A 23,822-nucleotide genomic window follows, 5' to 3' on the forward strand; every position below is an offset into this window, starting at 1 on the left:
TAGCAGGAAGACGATGAAAAGATAAAAGTTATCGATATGTTAAAGGAAGGGAGAAGTTTTACTGAAGTTGTCCGTCATTACAGAATTAATCGATCTATATATTAAAAGAGATAAAACTAACATTAAAAGATAGCGACCTTCGCGGGCGATATAAAACGATATTAGATAAATTACCACGACTGCTGCACAGCGAATTCGTCGTCACTCACATTTCATATTTTCAATGGTGAATACCCTCTAAAATGATTGATAAAAAATATAAAATTTGATTTCTTTCCATAAATTATTTCGAATTACATTACATTTAATACGTATTTTCTCATTTACTTTATATTTTGTGATGTATTTCAATGTTTATTGTACGCTGCTTTGGACGAGGCGGTATTGGGATGTAACTGTAAGCAAGGCTACACTATATACCGTATTTTTCGCACTGCAAGGCGCACTTAAAATCCATAGAATTCACACCTGACACAAAAGTGGGTTGAATATGGGTTTCGACGCCAGAATAGAATTGTTCAAACCTCACGCTCACTTCGGATTCACCCAAAAAAATTCAAATTCAATGACTATCAGTGACGATGCGAAAAGAGCAACCAAAGAATTCAACATGAATGAATGAATGAATCACTGAACGTAACTTGAATTTCCGAGCGAACAAAACCAAATGAATAAAGTTCGATCAAACTGTTTTGTTTCGGTTTATAAACCCGTTCATTGATTCGGCGCCTGATCCGCAAAATACGGTAAATATATTAATCGATAGACTATTCGGTTCGATGTGCGCCAATCAGAATGTATCGATAAATGTCGCAGATGATTTTGCGCGGACAAAAGTAATCCGTTGCGCCCACTTCTCCAGAGTCAATATGTCCCATCTTGTCTGATTATATAATATATATATATGTGTGTGTGTGTGTGTGTGTGTGTGTGTGAGGCTTGTTGAGTTTGAAGACTTGTCGGCGCCTGCAGGTTCTGAATTGTGCGCGGAGAATCTTCCAGAGGATGAAGTGTAAACGTCACAGGAATGTCAGCGCGGCAGCTTCTTTCTCATTAGTGTGTTTACTGTAGCTACCCCGCACACACACACACACACACACACACACACACACACACACACCGCCCCCTCCTCCCCGCTATGACTCAACCGGTGCGATGCTGCTAAGACAGAGGCTAATGTTAGAGCTCTTCAGTGTGTGGGCAGCGGACAGACCCACTAATGCAGCATCAACCAGGATCCAGATCTGCTCCTCCTCCTCTTCCACCTACTCCTCTTTCACTTCTTTTCAAACGGCGCCGCTTACTTGGACTCAGCGAAGGTTCGTTCAGACTCGGGGTATTTCAAAGTGAAAAAAAAAAACCCCGTTTGCACTTCACGGAGCTCGGGGTTAGAGAGAAAATCCCCCCCCGCCCCTCGTCCCGTCCACCCCTCCGATCCCGACGATGGTTCGGTCTGCGGAGATGCCGGCGCTGAAAGAGCAGCGGCCACTTGAGCGGATACCGGCCGAGTTTTTTAACGGCGTTCTGATAAAGAGTCGCCCGGAAAACACAGGAATTGTGCGTCGTCACTGGACAGCGGAACACAGCAGCAGGGTGGGACAACAACATCAACGACAACGGCGACATCGTCAATAACCAGATAGACATCAAGAAGGAGAACAATAACAACATCGACGACAACGGCAACATCGTCAACAGCAACAGAATAGATGTCAACGACGACGAGAACCACATAGACGTCAAGAAGAACAATAATAACATCGACAACAGCATCAACAACTACAAAAACATTGATAAAAACCTTGACGACAACAACGCAGACATCAACAAGAACAACAAGAACATTAACAACAGCCACAAAAGCAATGGCAAGAAGAGGAAGAACAACATCATCAGTAACATCGGCAACATTAACAACCAAAATGGCAATGACATCAACAACTACGTAAGGATCAACATCAACAACATAATAGACAACAAGAACGATAACAAGAACATTAACGGCAACAGCATCAACGATAACAACGTTGTCAACGGCAACAACATCATCAACAACAACCAGATAGACATCAAGAAGAACAATAACAACATCAATGACAACAGCGTCAACAGCAACAACAACAACGTAATCAACAGCAACACCATAGATGTCAGCAACCACAAGAACATCAACAACAACCACATAAACATCAAGAAGAGCAACAACATCACAATCAACATCATCGGCAACAACTATAAGAATGTCGACAACAACAATAACGCAGACATGAACAACGACAACATCAAGGAACAACCACAACAACAATGGCATGGTAAGAAGAGGGACATCAATAACAACATCATCAATATCGATCGCAACAACAACATTAACAACCAAAACAACAATGACATCAACAAACACTTGAAGATCAACAACAACATTGACAACAAGAAGGATTAAAACAAGAACATCAATGACAACAGCATCAACAACAACAACAACGAGAACGACGACAACGACGTCGTCAATAACGAAATAATCAATATCGGCTGTAAAAACAACAACAATAACAACACTGACGACGTCAGACAATAATAACCGTAGCAACAACAGTTATTAGAATAATAAAGCAAACAATGGCGACGACATCATGATCGCCATTGTTTTCGCGCAAACAAAAAGCCAACTTTTTCAATTTTTACGTAAACAACAATGAATAATAGCGCCCGATCTCCATCCATGAATGGACGCCGTTGCGCGCACGTCACCCCCCGTGCTTTGGCTAAAAAAGCCTTATCCGGCGACCGTCGCCCTGCTGGGAGCTCATTCGAAGTGACACGTCGCCACGGCGACAGGGATGTCAGCGGGCCTCGGGCTCGCCGTCCACAACCCACGTCTCAATCCGGCCGCGGCGGCGTTTTCCAACACGCTAGCGGTGCTATCGTATCAATATCTATATATCAATTCTGTATATTGAGGCTGTATTGGGTGTGAAGGTGTGTGTAGATTCAGGAGCCCTTGAACACGGAATCGAGAGACACTCCAACAAAGTACGTGTCTCTTTTTCACAATGCGGCGAGTGAAAAACGGCGAGCCGGAGAACCTGTCAATCAATAGTCTCCCCCGCCAGCGCCTGCGAGAAAATACAACTCGCTTTCTGCTAGCTATAAGTGTCTTTTTTTAATGAATGCTAATTTTTGTAGCTACATTTTTAATTTATGCAATTTGGTGCTCATGATTTGCCAGTTGTTTGCTTATTCTTAGGGTACTTTTTGTAAGGCGGTGCAATTTTTTTTTTTTTTTTTTTTGGTAGTTTGGTGAATGATGCTAACGCTGCTAATTTTTTGCTACATCTACGGAGACTTTCAGTCGTTCTTGTCAAAATCTATTTCGCGGCAACTGGATTTGAATTTCTTTCCTTGATTTTCTGCCTTTTTTTTTTTTGCTACTTGCTACTTTTTTGATCATGTTTATTTTGCGAGGTAATTTGTAATGCTACTTGTAAGTAATTTCATGTAATTTCGATGCTAATTCCTTACAGTTGATTTAGTAATTTGATGCTAATTTTTTTTTGAGTAATTTCTAATTGATTTTTTAACATCAATTTTCGATAATTATCTTTTGATCTGGAAATTTGGTGATCATTTTTGGGCATTTTCCTGGAACACACAAATGTTTGGGTATATTTCAGCTCATTTCTAATAGACTTTTTCATGATTTGGTGCTAATTTTTTTGGCAATTCTTTGCAGGTTCGTCAATAGTTTCTTGCTAATTTTAGCCGTTTCTTGCTGACATTTTTTGCAATTCCGTTTTAAATTTCAGGTTTTTTTCCTGACAGATGTTTGAGTACGTCGGATGCTATTATCGTAGCTAATTTCCAATAGATATTTATGTCATTTCGTGCTGATTTTTTTTTTATTTTATTTTTTTTGGTAGTTTGGTGAATGATGCTAACGCTGCTAATTTTTTGCTACATCTATGGAGACTTTCAGTCGTTCTTGTCAAAATCTATTTCGCGGCAACTGGATTTGAATTTCTTTCCTTGATTTTCAGCCCTTTTTTTTTGCTACTTGCTACTTTTTTGATGATGTTTATTTTGCGGGGTAATTTGTAATGCTACTTGTAAGTAATTTCATGTTGTTTTGGGTAGCTCGATGCTAATTCCTTACAGTTGATTTAGTAATTTGATGCTAATTTTTTTAGGTAATTTCTAATTAATTTTTTAACATCAATTTTCGATAATTTCCTTTTGATTTGGAAATTTGGTGATCATTTTTGGGCATTTTCCTGGAACACACAAATGTTTGGGTATATTTCAGCTCATTTCTAATAGACTTTTGTGCTAATTTTTTTGGCAATTCTTTGCAGGTTTATCAAAAGTTTCTTGCTAATTTTAGCCGTTTCTTGCTGACATTTTTTGCAATTCCGTTTTAAATTTCAGTTTTTTTTTCTGACAGATGTTTGAGTACGTCGGATGCTATTATCGTAGCTAATTTCCAATAGATATTTATGTCATTTCGTGCTGATTTTATGGTGATTGCCTCACAGATGTTTTGGTGCTTGGATGCTAATTCCCAGGTTATTTCATCTTGATTTATATGTAATTTGGTGCTTATTTGAGATCATTTGCTAGCATAACTTGATCCCTTTCTGTGGGTCTATTACACATCACAGTTATTTCATATCAGAAAAATAAACCCCGGCGTGCGACAGATTAGTTATACAACATTAATTATGAATAGATGAATTCCCACTGCTTTTTTTTTTTTCCCGCCTTTGTCAGGATTTGGAGAAGAGCGTTCTGCAAAGCCGCGAACACATTCGGCCAAACAAAAAAAAAAAAAAAAAGTAAAATCAAGCTCGGCTTCACAAATCGTGGGCAGGCTCGCGCAAACGCTCCGAGGAGAAATAGTCCCTCCGAAGTTCACCGTGTTTTATGTTTACCGTAATCGCGGACCTTCGTGGACGCTCAGCAGTTTGAAGTTTTCCGTAGAACATGCCGCTCTGCGACCCTCGGAAATTTTCCTAGCGGGGAAAAACACGTGGGCGTAGCGTTGTTTTTTTTTCTTTTCTTTTTTTTTCTCCAAAAAACGAGCCGGCGCTCTCGTCTTCCCCGACCCTCGTCTGCAGATCGCGGCTTTTTTTTTTTTTTCCCTTCCTCCCTGGCGTGTGGGCCGCATCCCGACATCTTCCTCAGATTTAGGGATAATCCAAGCAGCGCTTATGCTAATCTGCAATGTGTGTGTGTGTGTGTGTGTGTGTGGGGATCCAGCCAACCTCCAAGTGAACCGCCTGAGGAGAAACACCTACTCAGGCCTCGGCCTCTACATGTCCCCCCCCCCTCCCTCCTCCGGCGCTCTATGACGCGTGGCGTCTTTGCCTCCGGTGGGGATTTTCCATCCCAGAATAATCACGTCGGTGGTTTCCTAGCGCGGCGCCCCCGACCCCAGCTGACCCCTGATGGTTTACTTAAATTCTGTTGTGATTTAAAGAGGAAAAGGTGCGCGGTGAGACCTTCTGCCTCCAAGCCAGAAGGTTGGATTCCCCTCTTTAAGCTGAGGCTCCGGGTTCTCCTGGCGTCTGCGTGGGGTTCCTCAGGGTTCTCCAGGGTTCCTCACGCAGTCCAGACACATGCAGGAGGTTCATTGGAGACCTTAAATTGTTTGGATGAGCGGATGAACGGTTGCATGTTTATATCATGCATGAATGAGAGGATGAATGTTTGCACGCCTCCATATAACATATGAATGAGTGAGTGAACAAATGTGTGTTTCTGCAGGAGCTGTGAATGACAGGGTGAATATTTGGATAATATGTGAATGAGTGAGGGAGTAGTTGCATGATGTTAGCGTGATGTTAGCGTGATTCAAAATAACATGCGAACAAGTGAGTGGATCGCCGTCTCTGCATGGCCTGTGAATGAGAGGGTGAATAAAATAATATGTGAATGAGTGAACCCATTATTATATGTCTATATGATGCATGAATAAAAGGGTGAATGTTAGCGTGATGTTAGCGTGATTCAAAATAACATGCGAACAAGTGAGTGGATCACTGTCTCTGCATGGCCTGTGAATGAGAGGGTGAATAAAATAATATGTGAATGAGTGAACCCATTATTATATGTCTATATGATGCATGAATAAGAGGGTGAATGTTAGCGTGATGTTAGCGTGTTAGCGTGATTCAAAATAACATGTGACTAAGTGAGTGAATCACTGTTTCTGCATGGCCTGTGAATGAGAGGGTGAATTTTTGAAAATAATATGTGAATGAGTGAACCAATAATTGTATGTCAGTATATGAAGTGTGAATGTTTGGAAGAATGTCCGTCAGAGCTGGGAAAGGCTGCCGCCCCTCCGCAACCCTGGATAAGCGGTTAAGATGAACGAATGATGAACAAGTGAATGATTTTTTGAATGTCAGCCGTTAGCTTTAGCAGCCTTTAGCATGTTCTCGTCAACTTGTGGGTCATTGTTTGTTTTCACGACGCTTCCACGACCGATAATCCGATTCCAAATGTCGACTTGTTGCTTTTCTCCGAGTCGCATCGCCAGACGCCAACCGGCGCCCGAAAACCAAAAGTTTGGACGCCACTTTCCCTCCCCGGGTTCCCCCAGGCCGCTTTAACACATGCGTCATCTTCTTAAAAACTCAAATAAACGAAATATGAAATTAAAAAACACAGCGGGGCTCTGTTCCGCTCCTCTCGCCGATTTTATAATTTTGCGGGGAAAGTAGGCGCCGGGGAATGTTTGCGCATTTGAAAGAAAAAAAAAAAAAAAGAAGCGAGGGATGTACATTGAAAAGCAGCAACGCGTTGAAACCAAAGGGTTTCCGTCGCCGTGGCGCCCCGGCTTCCTGTCATTTACGGCCGTGTGTTTTAACGTCACACCAGAGGAAACATCCCGGCTCGCTGCTCGTCTTGATCTCTTCATTCCGTCTTCCCGCTTCGCTTTTTCCTCCCGTCCCGAAATTAATTTGTCCGCTTCCGGCGCCTCCCGGGCGTTGTCGAGTCACGCCGCGACGCTTCCTGTTTGTGTGAAAGGCGCTTTCTGAATGAAGTTGCATCAGCGCTGCAGGTGGGGACGCTGCAATACCCAACTCGGCCACCGGGGGAGCCTCGAAGCGGTCGCCATAGCGACGATACTATTAATCAGAGTTGTTTTTTTTGTTTTTTTTTTTAAAATATCAATCCTCGAAGTCCAGACTTCACTGTATTGAAGCGGCCGTAATTTTTTTTTTTTTTTTCATGATACCCATCTATCACATCATTTTAGCGGAGTGAGTTTTGCACAGCTGTGCTGGTTGACCATCTGAATTTAAGGCTGAACGTTTTATTTAAAATACCTTATATGTCTACAAATTGAATACAAGCACCGATCTTTGCAAGTGGAGGGTGATTTTAAATGCAAGACACAAAGCTGTTCTATTTGTTTTTTGGGTTGAATTTTATTAACTATATCCAAGTATTTGGTTTGATTTGACTGTCTGAGAGACTTTTGTGTATATGAAGTATGTCTCAAATAGGCATAGATATGCTTTACTGTTGGTTTTTTGTTAAAAAAAGCAAAAAATAAATAAATTAAAAATCGCAATTTATAGCACATATTTTAACCCATTTAACACACTAATGCAATGCATGCTAGGTTGATGATGTACGGAGGTTGCTCGAGCTAACTTTGGGCTAAATTTGGCTAATAATAACACATTGTGCTGCTTTTGGGTGCGATTCCCAGTCCGAGGGAAGCAGCGTGCTAAGCTACGGAGCTTCCTAAGGGAAATCGCTCGAGGACGCTTGTGGACGCAGACGAGGACCCGCCTTTGAGGCGTTTAGCCAAGCTAAGCTAAGCAGGAGACGCTTGATGTTCTCCTGCCTGAGGATGTCAACAACTCGCTAATGCAGAAGACAATGAAAGAGCGCGCACATGTGCGATAGCTGACGACGAGCCACCCGTTCAGTCAACACAGCGCTCTGTAAGTCTACAAAACAGACGCTTTCCCTCTGCTAGCATAGCAACGCAGCTTCCCGACTCTTGTCTCTTCGGGTCTTTCTTCGTCTTCATTTTGAAGCTCATTTTGATTTCTTTCAGCGTTCTCCTCCTCGCTCACGTCTCTCGAATTCTAATGAGAAGTTTTGCACAGATTACGAAAAAAAGTAAGGTGCCGAGCCCAGATCGACCTTGTTACGTCACTATCCAGACAGCGTTGTAGTGTAAACAACCATGGGAGCCTACGAGCGGAACGTTATTTTTTTTACAGTTTTATACAAACTAATGCATGTCGACAGATTTTATCATCATTTTTATGCATCTGGTACAAATATTGATCAAACAGGACAATAACAGTTCGTTATCCGATCGAAATGTCTTTTTTTCCTCAGCTGTTTGTTAGCGTAATGCTCACCGGCGCCCTCTAGTGGCCGACGCCAGTATTGCAACAACATACACCAAACCAAAAAAAAAAAAAAAAAAACTAATTGTGTCTCTGGGCTAGAATAGTAGCGAGTGTGTGTGTGTGTGTGTGTGTGTGTGTGTGTGTGTGTGTGTGTGTGTGTGTTATAATTCTGCTAACAAGATTCTGGTGGAGTTTTTTGAAATTCAAATAGGAAGCATTTACTCAAGCCGACGTTTCAAGTATCAGTGGTGCCACACACACACACACACACACACACACAGAGTTACCCCATTGCCCTTGTTAAGATTTATTCTGAGGCGGCGACTGTTACTTTGATTGTTTTTTAATTTGTCGCCGCCGCATCAGGATCCAAGCGTGCGTCGGGCTCGTCGTCGCTCGTCGATCTGAAAGCCGCTCAGCGGGGAAACCAAAATGAATGGAATAGAAAAATGAAAAAAAAAAAAAAAATCGCAAAAGTTCAAACCCTCCGTCTCATTTCGCCCTCAGACGAATTCGAATCACACCGTTTGTTTTTAATATTTTATCTTTATTTATCGCCGCGGCTGACGTTGGATGCGTTGCCGGAAACCAAAGTCAGACAGAGCTTTCTGGTATTTTTTTATTTTTCCGTTGCGGGTCTTTGTCCCACATTGTATCTTCTTACGTAACGGCTCGCAGAGTCGTCGGGAGGGGAGGGCGGCCGCTTTGACTGACGCTCTCCTTAAAGGTCAGAGTCCGTAATGGTTTTCTCGCCGACGTTCCAGGGTTACGAGGCCAAGAACACTCGGATTTACACACCTGGGACGGAATGCGGCGCTTTGAAAAACACACATAAAACACGGGGGTTGGAGAAGAGGAGGAGAAGGTGTGTGTGTGTGTGTGTGTGTGTGTTTGAAAGAGGGGGGTCTCAGCCAGATCGGTAAAATAGCGCAATTTTGCAAAGACAGTTTCTCAGCGAGCATCAAGGTGTCAGACAGAGGACACAGTAAATCTAACATTTCCCCTGGACAATAGGGAGCACCATCATTCCTGCAACGTTTTGATGCATGTCAGTGCTTTACAAGCATTCATATATATATATATAAACATATACAACAGGGAGCACTATAATTCTTGGCATAATTTGATGCCTGTCAATGCTGTAAAAGCGTTCATATATATATGTATTTGTATACATGTGCTATATATACAATAGGGAGCACTATAATTCCGGGGATGTTTTGATACCTGTTCATGTTTTACAAGAGTTCATATGCTATATAAATATAATATATAAGTATATATATATAAAATATAAATATAATACTATATAAATATGAATGCATATCAATGTATGTATACATATATTTCTGTATCTTGTTTCGTTGTGGTGTCGGAAAGGAGTTACATGTAAGTCAGGGATAGAAACATTGAATATGTTTCTATCCTAATATTAGATTAATGTAATTCATTGATACATATATATGTATACATATATCATAATCTGGATTTTCCACATATATATGTGTATGTATATATATATATATACATCTATATCTTAATCTGGATAATCATTGAAGACTATAAGATAAGATAATAAATTGTCCGATACAGGACTGTCTCAGAAAACTAGAATATTGTGATAAAGTTCTTTATCTTCTGTAATGCAATTACAAAAACAAAAAATGTCATACATTCTGGACTCATTACAAATCAACTGAAATATCGCAAACCTTTTATTATTTTACCCTTAAGGGCCAGTCTATGCTAACGCTAGGTAAGTTTGTTTTGAATGTCGTCACATCCCGCCCGTGGGCACGTTGCCATTGCTGTTGAGCAATACGTCCGCTCAGGTGGGAGGGGTTCATTGCCAAGTTCCGAGTTCCACTTGGGACACTAACAAATGTGGTGCCAGTGGAGGAGTTTGTGAAAAGGTGCATTCAAAGAACGAGGCAGCGCCGTAGACAGCGGCGGTCTGTGCGGCATGTGGTTGTACCATCGCCATGTTGTCTTCTTCTTCTTCTTTTATGGTCTTTTTGCCGGTTGTACCCGAGCATACCGTTCCAAAGCTCCAATGAGTTCTGATGGTACTGCTGGGTTTGTTACGAAAAACGTACAGTAGTTCGCAAGAAATGAACACGGAGGACGGATCGAAGACTTCATTACTTGTAGATGAGCCCCTCTGGTTATATCCAAACTTTGGTTTCATCCACAGTGTGAAACCCCCTTCTGCAGAGAAGTGGTTCGGCCCAAAGGCCAACCCTTCCAGGGCATCCAATGGCAGACGGTTTCAGAGCGGCAAAGGCGTCGACGTCTTTCGCGGGCGCGGTAGAGACGAAATCATCAATGTAGAGTTCGGCGAGGCTCCGCCCCTCCGGGCCATGACGACACGACGGGTGGGGGGGGTTGCTATGCAAAGCCGGGCAGCGAAAAATGCAGTGTTAAATCAGACCCAAAATGCGCACAAGCAGGCAAAATAAATATGAGCTAGAAGGTAATTAATCCCGCGCAAGGTTGCTTTTCATTGATTTTTTTTTTTTTTTTCCTCTCCTCTTCGCCTGCAGCCCAAACATCCTGGCACGCAGACATCTGAGAAAACGCCGCTCGGCCTCCAGAGCTATTAAACCGTCCCCTCGCCGGGGGGGAGGAGGCTTAGATGGGGCGGCTTTTAGCGCCCCGTCTTACCCACGTCAAAGGCGGGTCATCAAATTCACTGATAATCTGCTAATTTTCTTGACGTTACAAGACTCTTCCGTAACTCGCCCGATGGCCGTCGGTGTTTTCGTACCGGCTGAAGTCGTGGCCAGTTGTGCTTTCAACCCGTGACGAAGGCCGTCTTAATTAAAGGCCACCGCCGCTTGTTTGCTCTTTTCAAGACACCTTTGTGTTTTCTCACATCTGCAAACCACTTATTTCATTTTAACTCGTCTCCGCGCTAATGGCGTCGCCTTGATCCCCGACAAGAAGGGTTATAATGAGGTGAAGTGCGAGGTCCTCACATCTCCCGGCTCATTATGCGGGTCTTTATGACGGGATCTCCGCCAGGAACCTTTGCTCCCGCCGCCTTCCGGTCCGCCCTGGTAATCGACGTTGGTTACCCGCCTCTGGTCGTGATCTGGTTAGAAGCAACTAGCTAGCTCGGAGGTCTGTTTAGCCGTATTCATTTTTCGGGGTTGCTGCTTTTTGTGTCGCCGGCTCAGCGCGTCACCCGAACCCCCCGCCAAAGTTGCGATTAATCTCGATTAATCTCCACGATTAATTAATGTCAGATGGGACTTTTGTTGATCGCCGGTTGGCTCAGCGCTCGTCTCTCCCAGGCAGTGAAACACTCAAACGCATCACCGTGGCAAACTGCTTTTACCCCCCCATTACTTACCATCACTTCCTGCACAGGCATAGATTGATTTCCAAAGTGTGTGTGGGCTTCACACACACACACACACACTCCGATCCCTCCACTCCGCCGCTGGTTTCCTTCCCCGCTGCTTATTGTCCTCCGGCGGGAAGCCTCAGGGCCTTCTAGAGGGCCCCCCGGGGTTTTTTCTTCTGGCGGACGTCTGTTTGGCGACACCGAATCGGAGGAGGGTGGCCGGGGGGAAAGTCAAAGAACGCTCGCCGTCGCAGGTTCTTTATTTCTGGCGGCGTCAACGCGGACCGGCGCCGTGAATTTCCGCACTTTGACAAGCAGAGGCAGGTTTATACCTCCTGACAAAGAAGGTCACACACTGTAAACCCCCCTTCGCCCCTCCGCCAGCCCGCCTATATATTACGGACATCTTAAAACCATCGGGAGATGGAAGTATCATGAACCCCCCGCACGCCTCTCGACCTAGAAATAAAAAGATATTTTTTATCCTGCATTTATCAAATCCAGTGGAGCGTCACAAAAAACCTGAAAAGTGTTTAATTTTTTTTTTTTTTTTTTTTTTGATAGGTTGCAATTTACTTAAAAAAAGGCGCCGCCTAGAAAGGATCGCCCCGCCGACGCCGCCCCCCGCGGAGTTCCATGTGATTAGCCGGGACTGTTGCTAGGTTACATCCTGTTTTGACTGCAATGCTGTTCCCGCTATCATGGATGTTTGTTTTTTTTTTTGGCTAATCTGAATTCTTTTAGTCCCGTCGCCTCGTGAGGCCGGGAGCTCAATGCGGATTGGATTTTTTTTTTTTTTTTTTCGCGAGGGGGATAAAAGGTTTTTGAACGTGACTCGCCTCCGCCGACCGCCGCCAAACTCCCGCACCCGGAGGTTGGTTCGCTTTGCCAAAAGCGGCTCGCTAATTAGCCTCGGCGCTTGGCGTCAGGGGCGGCGAGCGACGGGAACATTTTTTTTTTTCCGCGGAGGAGGTGAGAATGCTTTCGTCCGACGTCCAGCCGGGGCGGCGGCGGCGGCGGCGGCGGCGGCGGCGGCGGCGGCGGCGGATACGGGGGAAAGAAGGTGGCGGCGTCCCACTTAGCTTCGACTTAGCTTCCACTTAGCTTTGATGCTCATTAGGAGGACCCAAGATGCCAACATCTGGGAAACCCAGGGCCTGCTAATGTGTGTGTGTGTGTGTGTGTGTGTGTGTGTGTGTGTGCAGAGTGGGATTCATTTCGGGGAGGAGGTGGGGAGTGGAAGGGAAGATTGATTCGTAAGAGAGACTTAATCCGGCACGGCGGTCGGGAAATTCTACCCCAATGAATCGGGGACCTTTAGAGTCTCCTTGCTTTTCGGACCGTCAGACATTAATCCTGCAGAGGAGGCCGGCGTTTTGTATTCCGCGCAGGATCGCTGCGAGCCCGCAGTGCAAAAAATAGCTCCGCTTCCCCCCCCCGCCCGCGATAGAATGAGCGCCGCGAACCCCCACTTCCGACCCCCTCCTCCATCGCTGACCGGGATGCTAAAGGCTCGGCGCCGTCGCATCTGGCAAACGAAGGCGGAAGGGAGGGGGTTTGGTTTTCGTCCTCGGACCCGCCCGCCGCAGATCGTCTTCTGGGGTCCGTGTCGACCCCCTCCCTCCGTCAATTCCTTGTTTGTCCATTCCGATTAGCGCTCCGTTAGCCCCGCGGCCAACATGCTTCACAAATATTAGCTATCAATTTGCAGGGTAGCTTGGCGATCTCGCCGTTAAAAGCCGATTTTGCAGATTTCGGGTCCAGCTAGCGTAAGGATAAGGGGTCACGGCGCGGCCCGGCGGTATAAAAGCATTTATTATGTACAAATAAAATAAATACTTAACACCTTGTTAGACCGAATGTCTGGCGCCGCCGGGCGTTTACGACCGCGGCTCATTTCCATCGGACCGCAGATGGCAGGAGACGGGGGCCCGCTTATAAATCTTTTATACGGCGGCGCAGCCTGGCGCTAGCGCATTTGCAAGCTCATGTTTCATGGTATTTGTGCATTAAGAGCTGCGGCCAGAGCGCCGACCCCCCCGTCCCCCACGCCCACCCCCATTATTTCCAGATGATTACCCAAGCAGTTGCATTTAGACCAAGGAGAACCCAAGGGCGCCGGTTAGCGGCCAGTGGATCCCGGCGTCCCACATGGCGCCCATTTATCCGGATAGCCGTCCCTCCATCGGGGAGATTAATACCCCCCCCCCCCCCCCCCCCCCCGCCCCAGCCCTCCATTAAACCGCCTCGACCCCTCCTGCGTTTTTCACTATTACCGACTTTCGCAGTTAAAACTTTGTTTGAAAGGCGCTTTTTTTTTTTTGCCGCTTTAGCCGCTAGCTATGCTAAGCGAACGGCGTAGCCCGGCGTGTCCTTGGGAAATCTGGCCTCGCTACCCCGGCACGGACCGCAGAAGCGAGTGAAAACCCCGGCGGAGGAAGCCAAGCTCTTATCTGAAGCCGCCGCCAAGTATCGGTCAGGAGGCCGGCGGTTAATGAGGGGAAATAAAATGATGAAATTCGCACGAAAACAGCAGCGTGAACTAGCGGATATTTCCCACTCGCGGGACGAGAACTCATCGGACAATTTCACACGACACAGAGACACACAAACGTTCACTCTTTCATTCATACACCAAATATTCACCCTCTCACGAACACTCCATATACTCGTGTTCATGTCATCAATCATTCGCTCATTCATTCACACATCAAGTAGAGACATACAACTATTCACTCTCTGATTCATACGTACAGGACCGCTAGCCCTTTGCAAAACTTAGCCAGAAACAAAAGTTGCCGGAGAGCTATGAAGAGGCCGCAGAAACTGCCATCAAAAAGAAAATACCAAGATTCCTACTAGTTAGGGGTTCATTGCAACAGATGCTGTGCATTATTAGCGGTAAACGGCTAGCTAGTGAAATTCAAAACTGTGTTAAAAAATAAGCCCTTGCAATTTTTTTGAAAGAAACAAACGTCAACTTGAAGAACAAAAGAGGTTATTGAGGGTCATATTATTTATATAGTAGTGCAAAATTGTAATTTAATTGGAATCATTTCAGATTAAATACTACGTTTTTATGATTTGAACCCCACGTTTCAGAAACATTTTCATGAATGAAATAATGAAGAACTTTCATTAAGATAAGACATATTTTATTGATCCGCAAAGGGGGAAATACTTTTGTCACAGCAGCACAACAACAACAATATCAATAAATATAAACAAAAGAGACAATCAAAAGATAGCGAAAGACATACACAGATAAATAAACGGTAAAATTAATAAAATAGAAAACAGGATAAAAAAAAATTTCATTCACATCCGGGCCATGATTGAACACCAGAAAGGAAGCGATAGCACTAAGCTAACGCTTCAAAACACGCCAAGCTAACGCTAACCGCCGCGTGGCTAACCGCCACCTTCGCCGTTTATTCTCCGAGTGACGGATGGCGTCTCCTCTTGTGTTCCAGTCTGCTCCCAGTTCTCCCGCGGCGTCTACGCCATCTTCGGCTTCTACGACCGCAAGTCCATGAACACGCTGACCTCCTTCTGCGGCGCGCTGCACACCTCCTTCATCACGCCGAGCTTCCCCATCGACGCCGACGTCCAGTTCGTCATCCAGATGCGGCCCGGCCTGCGCGGCGCCGTGCTAAGCCTCCTGGATCACTACAAGTGGGAGAAGTTTGTTTACCTGTACGACACAGACAGGGGTGAGTTTTCCCGCGTCCCTTGAACGCATCGCGGATAAATCCCTCGTGCTAAAGCGCTCTGGCGTGCAGCTGAACGCGCCTTGAAGTGTGTTTACGCTGGTGTGTGTGTGATATTCACAGGTGTTGCCGATCTGTCAGTGAGCGCGTAATCCGTGCTGATTAGCGTTTAGCTCTAATTGGATTATATAAAGATGAAGCTCGATGTGCTCGCCCCCCCCCCCCGCCGCCCCGCCATGTAGGCCAGCTATTTCCAGACGCCGCCGGCCCTCCAGGGGTCAGCATCTGGAAACGGGGGCCGCCATGACGGCGAGTAAACCCGCTGCCAGGTTTAGGTTTGCGGGAAAAGATGCGACCCGGTACATCCAAGGTGTTCAATCATGCGATTATCTTCACTGATTGTGAATCCAGAGTGTGTGTGTGTGTGTGTGTGTGCGGGTCGTTTTTCAGCTCCCGCCGCTCGCCGACCGGTAAATGTGCCACAACCGTGCATTCCAAGTATTTTTAACCGACATAGAGCATCATTTCTAGGACAAGTATGCTCTTTTTTTTTTTTTTTTTCCTCCGTCCCCCCGCCTCATGCTGGTTCTGATCCGCCGCTCGCTCACGAAACCCATCTCCATGATTTGAAAAGCTTTTTGGAAAGGAAATGTACATCTTGCTGGGTAAAAATCTCCCTGTGATGCTTCATGACCCAAACAAAGATGGCCGCCACCAACAGGCCTGAGGTGGAACCGCGTCTCGTTATGGAGGTCGTCGCTGCTTTTCAAAATGGGGGGCGGGGCTGGCGTGCATGTGTACACCTGTGTATGTGTGTGTGTGTGTGTGTGTGGGGGGGTGATTTTAAGCTCCCGCTGCTCGCCGACTCGTAAATGTGCCACAACTGTGCATTCCAAGTATTTTTAACCGACATAGAGCGTCATTTCTAGAACAAGTACACTCTTTTTTTTTTTTTTCCACCGTCACCCCCCCCCACCCCCCCACCTCACGCCGGTTCTGACACGCCGCTCGCTCACGAAACCCATCTCCATCACCCGTTTAAAAAGCTTTTTGGAAAGGAAATGCACATCTTGCTGGGTAAAAATCTCCCCGTGATGCTTCATGACCCAAACAAAGATGGCCGCCGCCAACAGGCCCAGGTTGGAACCGCGTCTGCATTCGACCTCATTATGGAGGTCGGGGGGCGGGGCTGGCGTGCATGTGTACACCTGTGTATGTGTGTGTGTGTGTGTGTGTGTGTGTGTGTTGGCGGCGGCAGATTGCAGAGGCCGACAGTTGGCTCGCCGTTGTGGTGAAGACAAAATAATGAAGCTGTTCTCGCCCTCTCCTTGGCAACGCTGACCTCCTCAGAAGTCCGTCCCGGCGGCGGCGGCCCCTCCGGACCTCGCCGGCCTGGTTCGCTGACGGGGACGCCATCTGTGCGTGGCTCCGCCCCCTTTTTCCACGCGGTTTAAACGCCGTCGTTGGCGGACGGTTTCCAAAAGCTCGCAGACAAGCGAAGCTCTCCCCCGCCCGCCCGCCAGAGCGCCGCCGCCGTCCAAATGTCACTTTAATTTCCATTAAAGGACGAGAGCTGAGTTTAGGGCTGGGGGGGCGCGGGGACGGCGCTGGAGCCGTGACAGTAATGGAGCCGGGCAGTATATCAATGTATAAATCAAGCATCTTCCAAATGAGAGATGCGGTGTCGCTCGGCTACGAAATCTGGTTTTGCGCGCGGTGGACGCCCGCGAATTTAAAAAATGGCGCTTGAATGTCCCCCTGGTTGGAGGCTCCTGGTTCTCTCCGGGTTCCTCGGGGTTCTCCGGCATCTTCTGGCAGTATAAACGCATCCTGGAGGTTCTTTGGAGACCCCGAATCGACGGGTTGTGTGAATGAGAGGGTGAATGGTTGCATGTCTCTGTATGAGGCCCTGTGATTGGTCCAGAGGGAACCCCGCCTCTCGGCCAATGACAGTCAGGATTGGGCAGCAATTATTTGGCAATTCAAATAATAAATGCAACAATATTTCAGCTATAAAAATGCGGTATAATAATTATTATATCAATATCATAATGATTATAATAATAATAATAATAAGAAGAAGAAGAATGCCACAGCTATTTAATGCTGTAATAATAATAATAACAACAATATATTAAAGCGATAATAACGCTGTAATAATGATAATAATAATAGTAATATTACAGCTTTAGTAATGCTGTAATCATAATAATATCGCATCTATAATAATGCTGTAATAATAATAATAATAATGATGATGTTACTGTTATAATAATGCTGTAATAATAATAATAATAATAACAATAATAATATATTAAAGCTATAATGATGCTGTAATAATAATAATGATAATAATAATAATAATAATAAATGTTACCGTTACAATAATGCTGTATGATAATTTTACATCTATAATAATGCTGTAATAATGATAATAATGATAATAATAACAAATGTTACAGTTACAATAATGCTGTAATAATATTAATAATAATGTGACATCTATAATAATGCTGGAATAATAATAATAATTAATGTTACAGTTATAATAATTCTGTGATAATAATAATAAAATGATAATAATAATAATATTACAGCTATAATAATGCTGTAATAATAATAATAATAATAATAATTTTATAGTCATAATAATGCTGTAATGATAAAGAACAAACGTTTAACATTTTTGATAAATTTTCAAAAAAATAATCATGTTTGGCTACAACACGGCCAAAGAAATCAACACAACAATCCTACTGAATAATCCAGAACAACGGGGATGGGCTTCAGCCCCTGACATCGCAGGATTAGCGGTGTAGATTAAAAACATGGAAATGTAATGGGAACATTGCACCGTATAACAGGGAACTTAAAAATAATTGCATTATAGATAAATAAACAAATGCGTTCCGTCAAAAATTGTCTAGAAAGGAGTAAAATTCAATCAAAAATGAATCAGATAATCACAAAGAATTCACTTTTTGGCTGATAATCGACCAATTGAGTTTCAGCTAAATGTCCTTTCCGATCGGTCATCAATATCGGACGTGTTCTCGGCCTCCGTTGCCGACGTTCCTCGGCCCGAGCGAATCCCCTTAAAGTCGTCTTCGTGTCGAATCCGTCGTGGACTCCCGTCTTTCATCGGGTGCCGTAAAAGGTTTTTTTTTTTTCCCGCTCCTCGCCGTCGGCGCCCCGGAGGCACGACGGCCATCAAAAGCGTCGTCGCGTAAAAGGGAAGAAAAAAAAAAAAAGAAGGGATTTTTGGATGTAATAGGAAATAAAAGGCCCGGAGAAACCACTTAGCGCGACCGCCGATGAACCGCGTCTCCTTTCCAGAACGGCGACCTGAAATGGGTTCCGGCTGCGCTTTCCGACGGCGGCGTGTCGGCGACGGCGAGCGAGTAATGAGCGGTTTGTTTCCTCACGGGGCGTCGGGGGGAGGAGGGAGCAAACGTCTGATTTCAACAACCGGTAGCAGGATGAACGGAGGTGAAAAACGGGGGAAGCCGAGGGAGACGACGGAGGTTCACGGCCGTTCGTTCACTGGTTCGCTACGCCGGTTAGCCTGCGCAGGAGAGCCAATCACAGCTGCCTTTGGGGCGAGGGGCGGGGCGTGAGTCAGCTGTCGGTCACAGGGTCAGCTGTTCATAACGTGGCCATATGTCAATCACAGGGTCAGCTGTCAATCAAAAGGCCAGCTGTCAATCACAGGGTAATCTGTCAATCACAAGGCCAGCTGTCAATCAGAGCGTCAGCTGTCAGTCACATGGCCAACTGTCAATCACAGGGTCAGCTGATCAGTCACAGAGTCAGCTGTCAATCGAAAGACCAGCTGTCAGTCACATGGCCAGCTGTCAATCACAAGGCCAGCTGTCAATCAGAGCGTCAGCTGTCAATCAAAAGGCCAGCTGTCAATCACAGGGTCAGCTGTCAATCACGGGTCATCTGTCAATCAAAAGGCCAGCTGTCAATCACAGGGTCATCTGTTAATCAAAGGGGCATCTGTCAATCACAGGGTCAGCTGTCAATCACAGGGTCAGCTGATCAGTCACAGGGTCACCTGTCAATCACAGGGTAATCTGTCAATCAAAAGGCCAGCTGTCAATCACAGGGTCAGCTGTCAATCACAGTGACTTAAAGTTTCCCTCCATAGATGTGTGTGTGCTCTCACCCTGCGTTGTCCATGTCCTTCTGCCACACACACACACACCTCCCTGGTGTGTGTGTGTGTGTGTGTGTGTGTGTGTGTGTGCACCCTCCACCTATTAGTTCTGAAATGTCCTCTTTAGCTCCTGGCAGCCGGCGGCGGAGCCCAAACCCGCGAGCCGGGGAACATCTGGGCCCGGACAGCTGGCCCCCGGAGCCGTGCGGAGACGGCCGTCCAATCGCGGGGGGCGAGAGGCGGGGCTTAACCCATCCGCTCGCATCGGATCGCGGGAATAACAAAAAATGATTTCGGCGTGATAATCAAACAACCTTAATGGACGAACGTGATGATGGACGGCCCGCGTTCTGGCCGCCCGGCGCCCGAGCGTCTGCTCGCCTTCACCTCCGCCGGGGAGACGCCTGATTAATAGCGAGGCGGCTAAAGAGGCCGGCGGCGGCGAGGAGGAGGAGGAGGAGGAGGAGGAGGGGGTCGTTAACGGCGAGCGCGACAGCTGCTCCCGGCGGCGTGCACGGGCTACGGGTTTTCCTCCGCCGGTGGACGCGGGTTCCGGGCTGAGGTGACTCCGAAGGCCTTCAAACGACTCCACGCCACAAAGAGAATTTTTTTTTTTTTTTTTTTTTTTATCGGAGAGAATCCGCAAGGTTAGTCAGGACGACGTGGCGTTCAATAAAGTCCGAAAATAGAACGGCCCCCTTTTTTTTTTTTTTTTTTTTTTTTTTTCCGACAGTTTTCTCGCAGAGGGCGTCTGTGACTCTCAGACGTGGAAGGATGTTCAGGGCGGACTTATAATAATCGATCGATCAGAATCTTGATAGATGGTTTTACCTCGCGAAAATAAATGTTTTTTATTTATTTGTCTTTTTTTTTTTTTCTTTTTTCTTTTATCTTCTTGTCAGTTTTTAAAATCTTCCAGAAATGACCTGAGCAGACCCGGTGACTAATTATCTTAGTTTACCCAAACATGATCATGAAATAGGCCATTAGAAATAATAATTATAAAAGAATAATTAATTATTTTTTAAAATAATTAAAAAAAAACAAAGAATAAGAAAATAAATAAAAATAATAAATTAATAGATAAACAAATAAATAAATACAAATAAACAAAACAGTGATATTACCAATACTACTACTACTAATGATAATAATAATTATAATGACAATGTTACTATAAAGACTGATAAAAAATAAAAAAATGTAAAAATAGTAACAAAATTTCTGATATAATAAGACTGTAATATAATAATAATTATTATTAAATGAACAATTTGACAGTAATAATAGTGTTATAATAATTATAAATTGATAATAAATAATCTATAAAATAAAATAAAAAATAATCTGAATAATCTACAAACATCTATTCAGTTATTGTTATCAGTTTAATATGATTGTTAAAGTTGTCCTGATGATCAACGTTATATTTATTTAACTGTTTTTCATTTGATGTCACCATAACTACCCTCACATCTTTGCGCTCCACTTTTAAGTGAGTCATTTGAGGTGGTCATTGTGTGTGTGTGTGTGTGTGTGTGTGTGTGTGTGTGTGTGTGTGTGACCTCATTGGTTGAAAACCTCAAAGGCCGGCGTGCATCTGCAGAGAAGCTCCAGCTGAGTCGTTTGCTGTCTGTCTGTTGTTCTTCCGCTGTTCCACCCTCCCTCCACACACACACACACACACACACACACACACACACACACACACTCCCCCGCCCTGCCAGGCGCCCAAAAAGGCACCGATTGATCCACGTACATCAACGCATGCAGAGGCAGTACAGCGTGAAACCGACATCTAACAACATGTCGGCTACACTCTTTGGACTTGGCACCGCGGCACCCAGCCGTGCAAGTGTTCGCGCGTGTGTGTGTGTGTGTGTGTGTGTGTCAGCTCCGTGCACGTACGGTTCCTGCAGGCGGCCCCGCTAAACACTTCTAATCTGTTTTTCAGGCCTCGAAATCGAGAGTTCTGTTTCCCTTTGTTTCCCAGCGGGGATCATTTTTGAATTCCACCGACAGACGACCTTGAAGCGAGATCGCTGGAGTCTGCAGTATTTAACACCACATCGTAGTATCACGAATAATGTACTTATTTAACGAATAAATATTAAAATATTACATCTATATTTGTTTATAAACCAGAATTACACACGCTAGAATTACACGTAAACATTAAAATGCAAAACGATAGCTTTGCTTATTGATTTGTAGCCTGTGACCTCGCCTCTGGCTAGTTAGCTTAGCATAATGAATGACAGCTAATGGTGACAGTAGTACATGTCCGTCAAACGTCAACACATGTAGTTTTCAGAAAACCCAGCCCTGTAGTTTGTGTGTGTTTAACTGAACCCAGAGCCCCATAAGCAGAACTCCATTCACAAAACCAGCGTTTTTAAACTTTGTTTACTTCCTGTTTTTCTTTCACACTTGACAGAGCCACAGTGAGTCATTTTAAAAGGGTCGGCATCACCATGGCGACACTTCGGCTTTATCATCATGCATTTATTCAGAAATTCAATAATCGATATTGATTTGCTGTTTAAAAATGAGGCAGCCTGATCATTTTTGTCATTTATTTCCCCCAATGTGTGTGTCAGGGGCAGGTTTGCCAATATGGCAGCAGGCTAAGCTAACTAGCGTTAACCGGGCTTCTCGCTCCATTGGTTTTGTTGTCATTTGATGGCTTTTAAAGGTAGGTTTGCCAATATGACTGCAGGCTACCTTTTACCGTGCTAAGCTAACTAGCGTAAAGTGGCTGTCTTGGCTCATTGGTTTTGTGGTCATTTGATGGCTTTTAAAGGTAGGTTTGCCAATATGACAGCAGGCTAAGCTAATTAGCGTCAACCCGGCTTCTTGCTCCATTGGTTTTGTAGTCATTTGATGACTTTGAAAGGTAGGTTCGCCAATATGACAGCAGGCTAAGCTAACTAGCGTTAACTGGGCTTCTTGCTTCATTCGTTTTGTAGTCATTTGATGGCTTTTAAAGGTAGGTTCGCCAATATGACAGCAGGCTAAGCTAATTAGCGTGAGCTGGGTGTCTTTCTCCATTGGTTTTACAGTTGTACAAATATAAATTTGATGTCTTTCAAAGGGAGGTTCGCCAACATGAAAACAGGCCATCATTAACTATGCTAAGCTAACTAGCATGAATTGGCTGTCTCACCCCCTTGGTTTTGTAGGCGTACTAATTTCAAATTTGATTATTTCTTTCAGGGAGGTACACCAATATGACAGCAGGCTACCGTTCATTATGCTACGCTAACTAGCGTGAAGTGGGTGTCTCGCTCCATCAGTTTTGTCGTCATACAAATATGAATTTGATGACTTTTAAAGGGAAATCCGCTGATACAACAACAGGCCGTCATTAACAATGCTAAGCTAACTAGCATGAAGCATGTGTCACGCTCTCTGCTGGTACCGAGAGCCAGAACGGAGCTTGTTCCTGCAAAGATAACGTCTCCCGTTCCTCCCAGACGCCGGTTCAAGCTAATCACACGGCCTGCGGGGAGCTAACGCAACATTAGCGGTTGCATCACGTTCTAAATCTTTGTTCTCGGACGCGAGAGCGACGTCTCATCGTAGTAATCAGCCCGGTGGTTGTTTTAGTTTTCAGCGACACGTACAGCTCCCTGAGCTGAGAAGAAACGAAAAAATAGAAATAAACAAATAAATATATCGATACATGTTGACACCCCCACAGCCTTTTATCGCTAAAACTCTAAATAAGGGTGTTCCCGGTCCCAGTGGTTTAACCCGGCGTTGCATAATGTTACGTAAAGATTCCGCCTCTGCACATTGACAGCATGTTGTGGGAAGGAAACAGCATTTACATCACTAGTGTCCCTCACACACACACACACACACACACACACACACACACACGCTTTGCTAGCTCTGCTGTGTTTGTGCCTTTATCTGCAAAAATGTGGGATCCATTAGCTGGATTTAAAAAAAGAACCTGACCTGCGTTCGCTGACCTCGGATACAGTCAGGGATTTAGATTATTTTCTCTCACACAACGTTGACTGTATTTTGAGTTTGTCTATTTTAGCGGATGTGACGAGAACGCGCTTGTTGTCTTCTTGGACCGGTCCATTATGCCGCGCGGGGGTGGTACCGCCAACACCCCTGTGGTTTTCACACCTTTGGACCGCTCCAGCCTGCCTGCTGTTTGCTGGCTGCCCTTCAACGGAGAGCATCCGCTAACCGAAATTTACATT

At 45.0% G+C, this 23,822-nt stretch overlaps 1 protein-coding gene across 6 annotated transcripts in view; it reads left to right on the forward strand.

Moving 5' to 3' along the window:
- gria3a (glutamate receptor, ionotropic, AMPA 3a) overlaps nt 1–23,822 on the forward strand; it is a 73,098-nt gene that overhangs the window by 3,690 nt on the left and 45,586 nt on the right. For all 6 annotated transcript variants that reach the window (XR_015104428.1, XM_086142519.1, XM_086142520.1 and 3 more), the window contains exon 3: nt 15,201–15,440. Coding sequence is in view for 5 of the 6 variants with exons in the window: in XM_086142519.1 (XP_085998645.1) it covers nt 15,201–15,440 (240 nt within the window). In the remaining variant the exon portion in view is untranslated. The remainder of the gene's footprint in view (nt 1–15,200; nt 15,441–23,822) is intronic.

Source organism: Fistularia commersonii, chromosome 35 (genome assembly GCF_037954325.1).
Source record: "Fistularia commersonii isolate RoL2024-O1a breed Wild chromosome 35, RoL_Fcom_v1.0, whole genome shotgun sequence".
Taxonomy (NCBI): domain Eukaryota; kingdom Metazoa; phylum Chordata; class Actinopteri; order Syngnathiformes; family Fistulariidae; genus Fistularia; species Fistularia commersonii.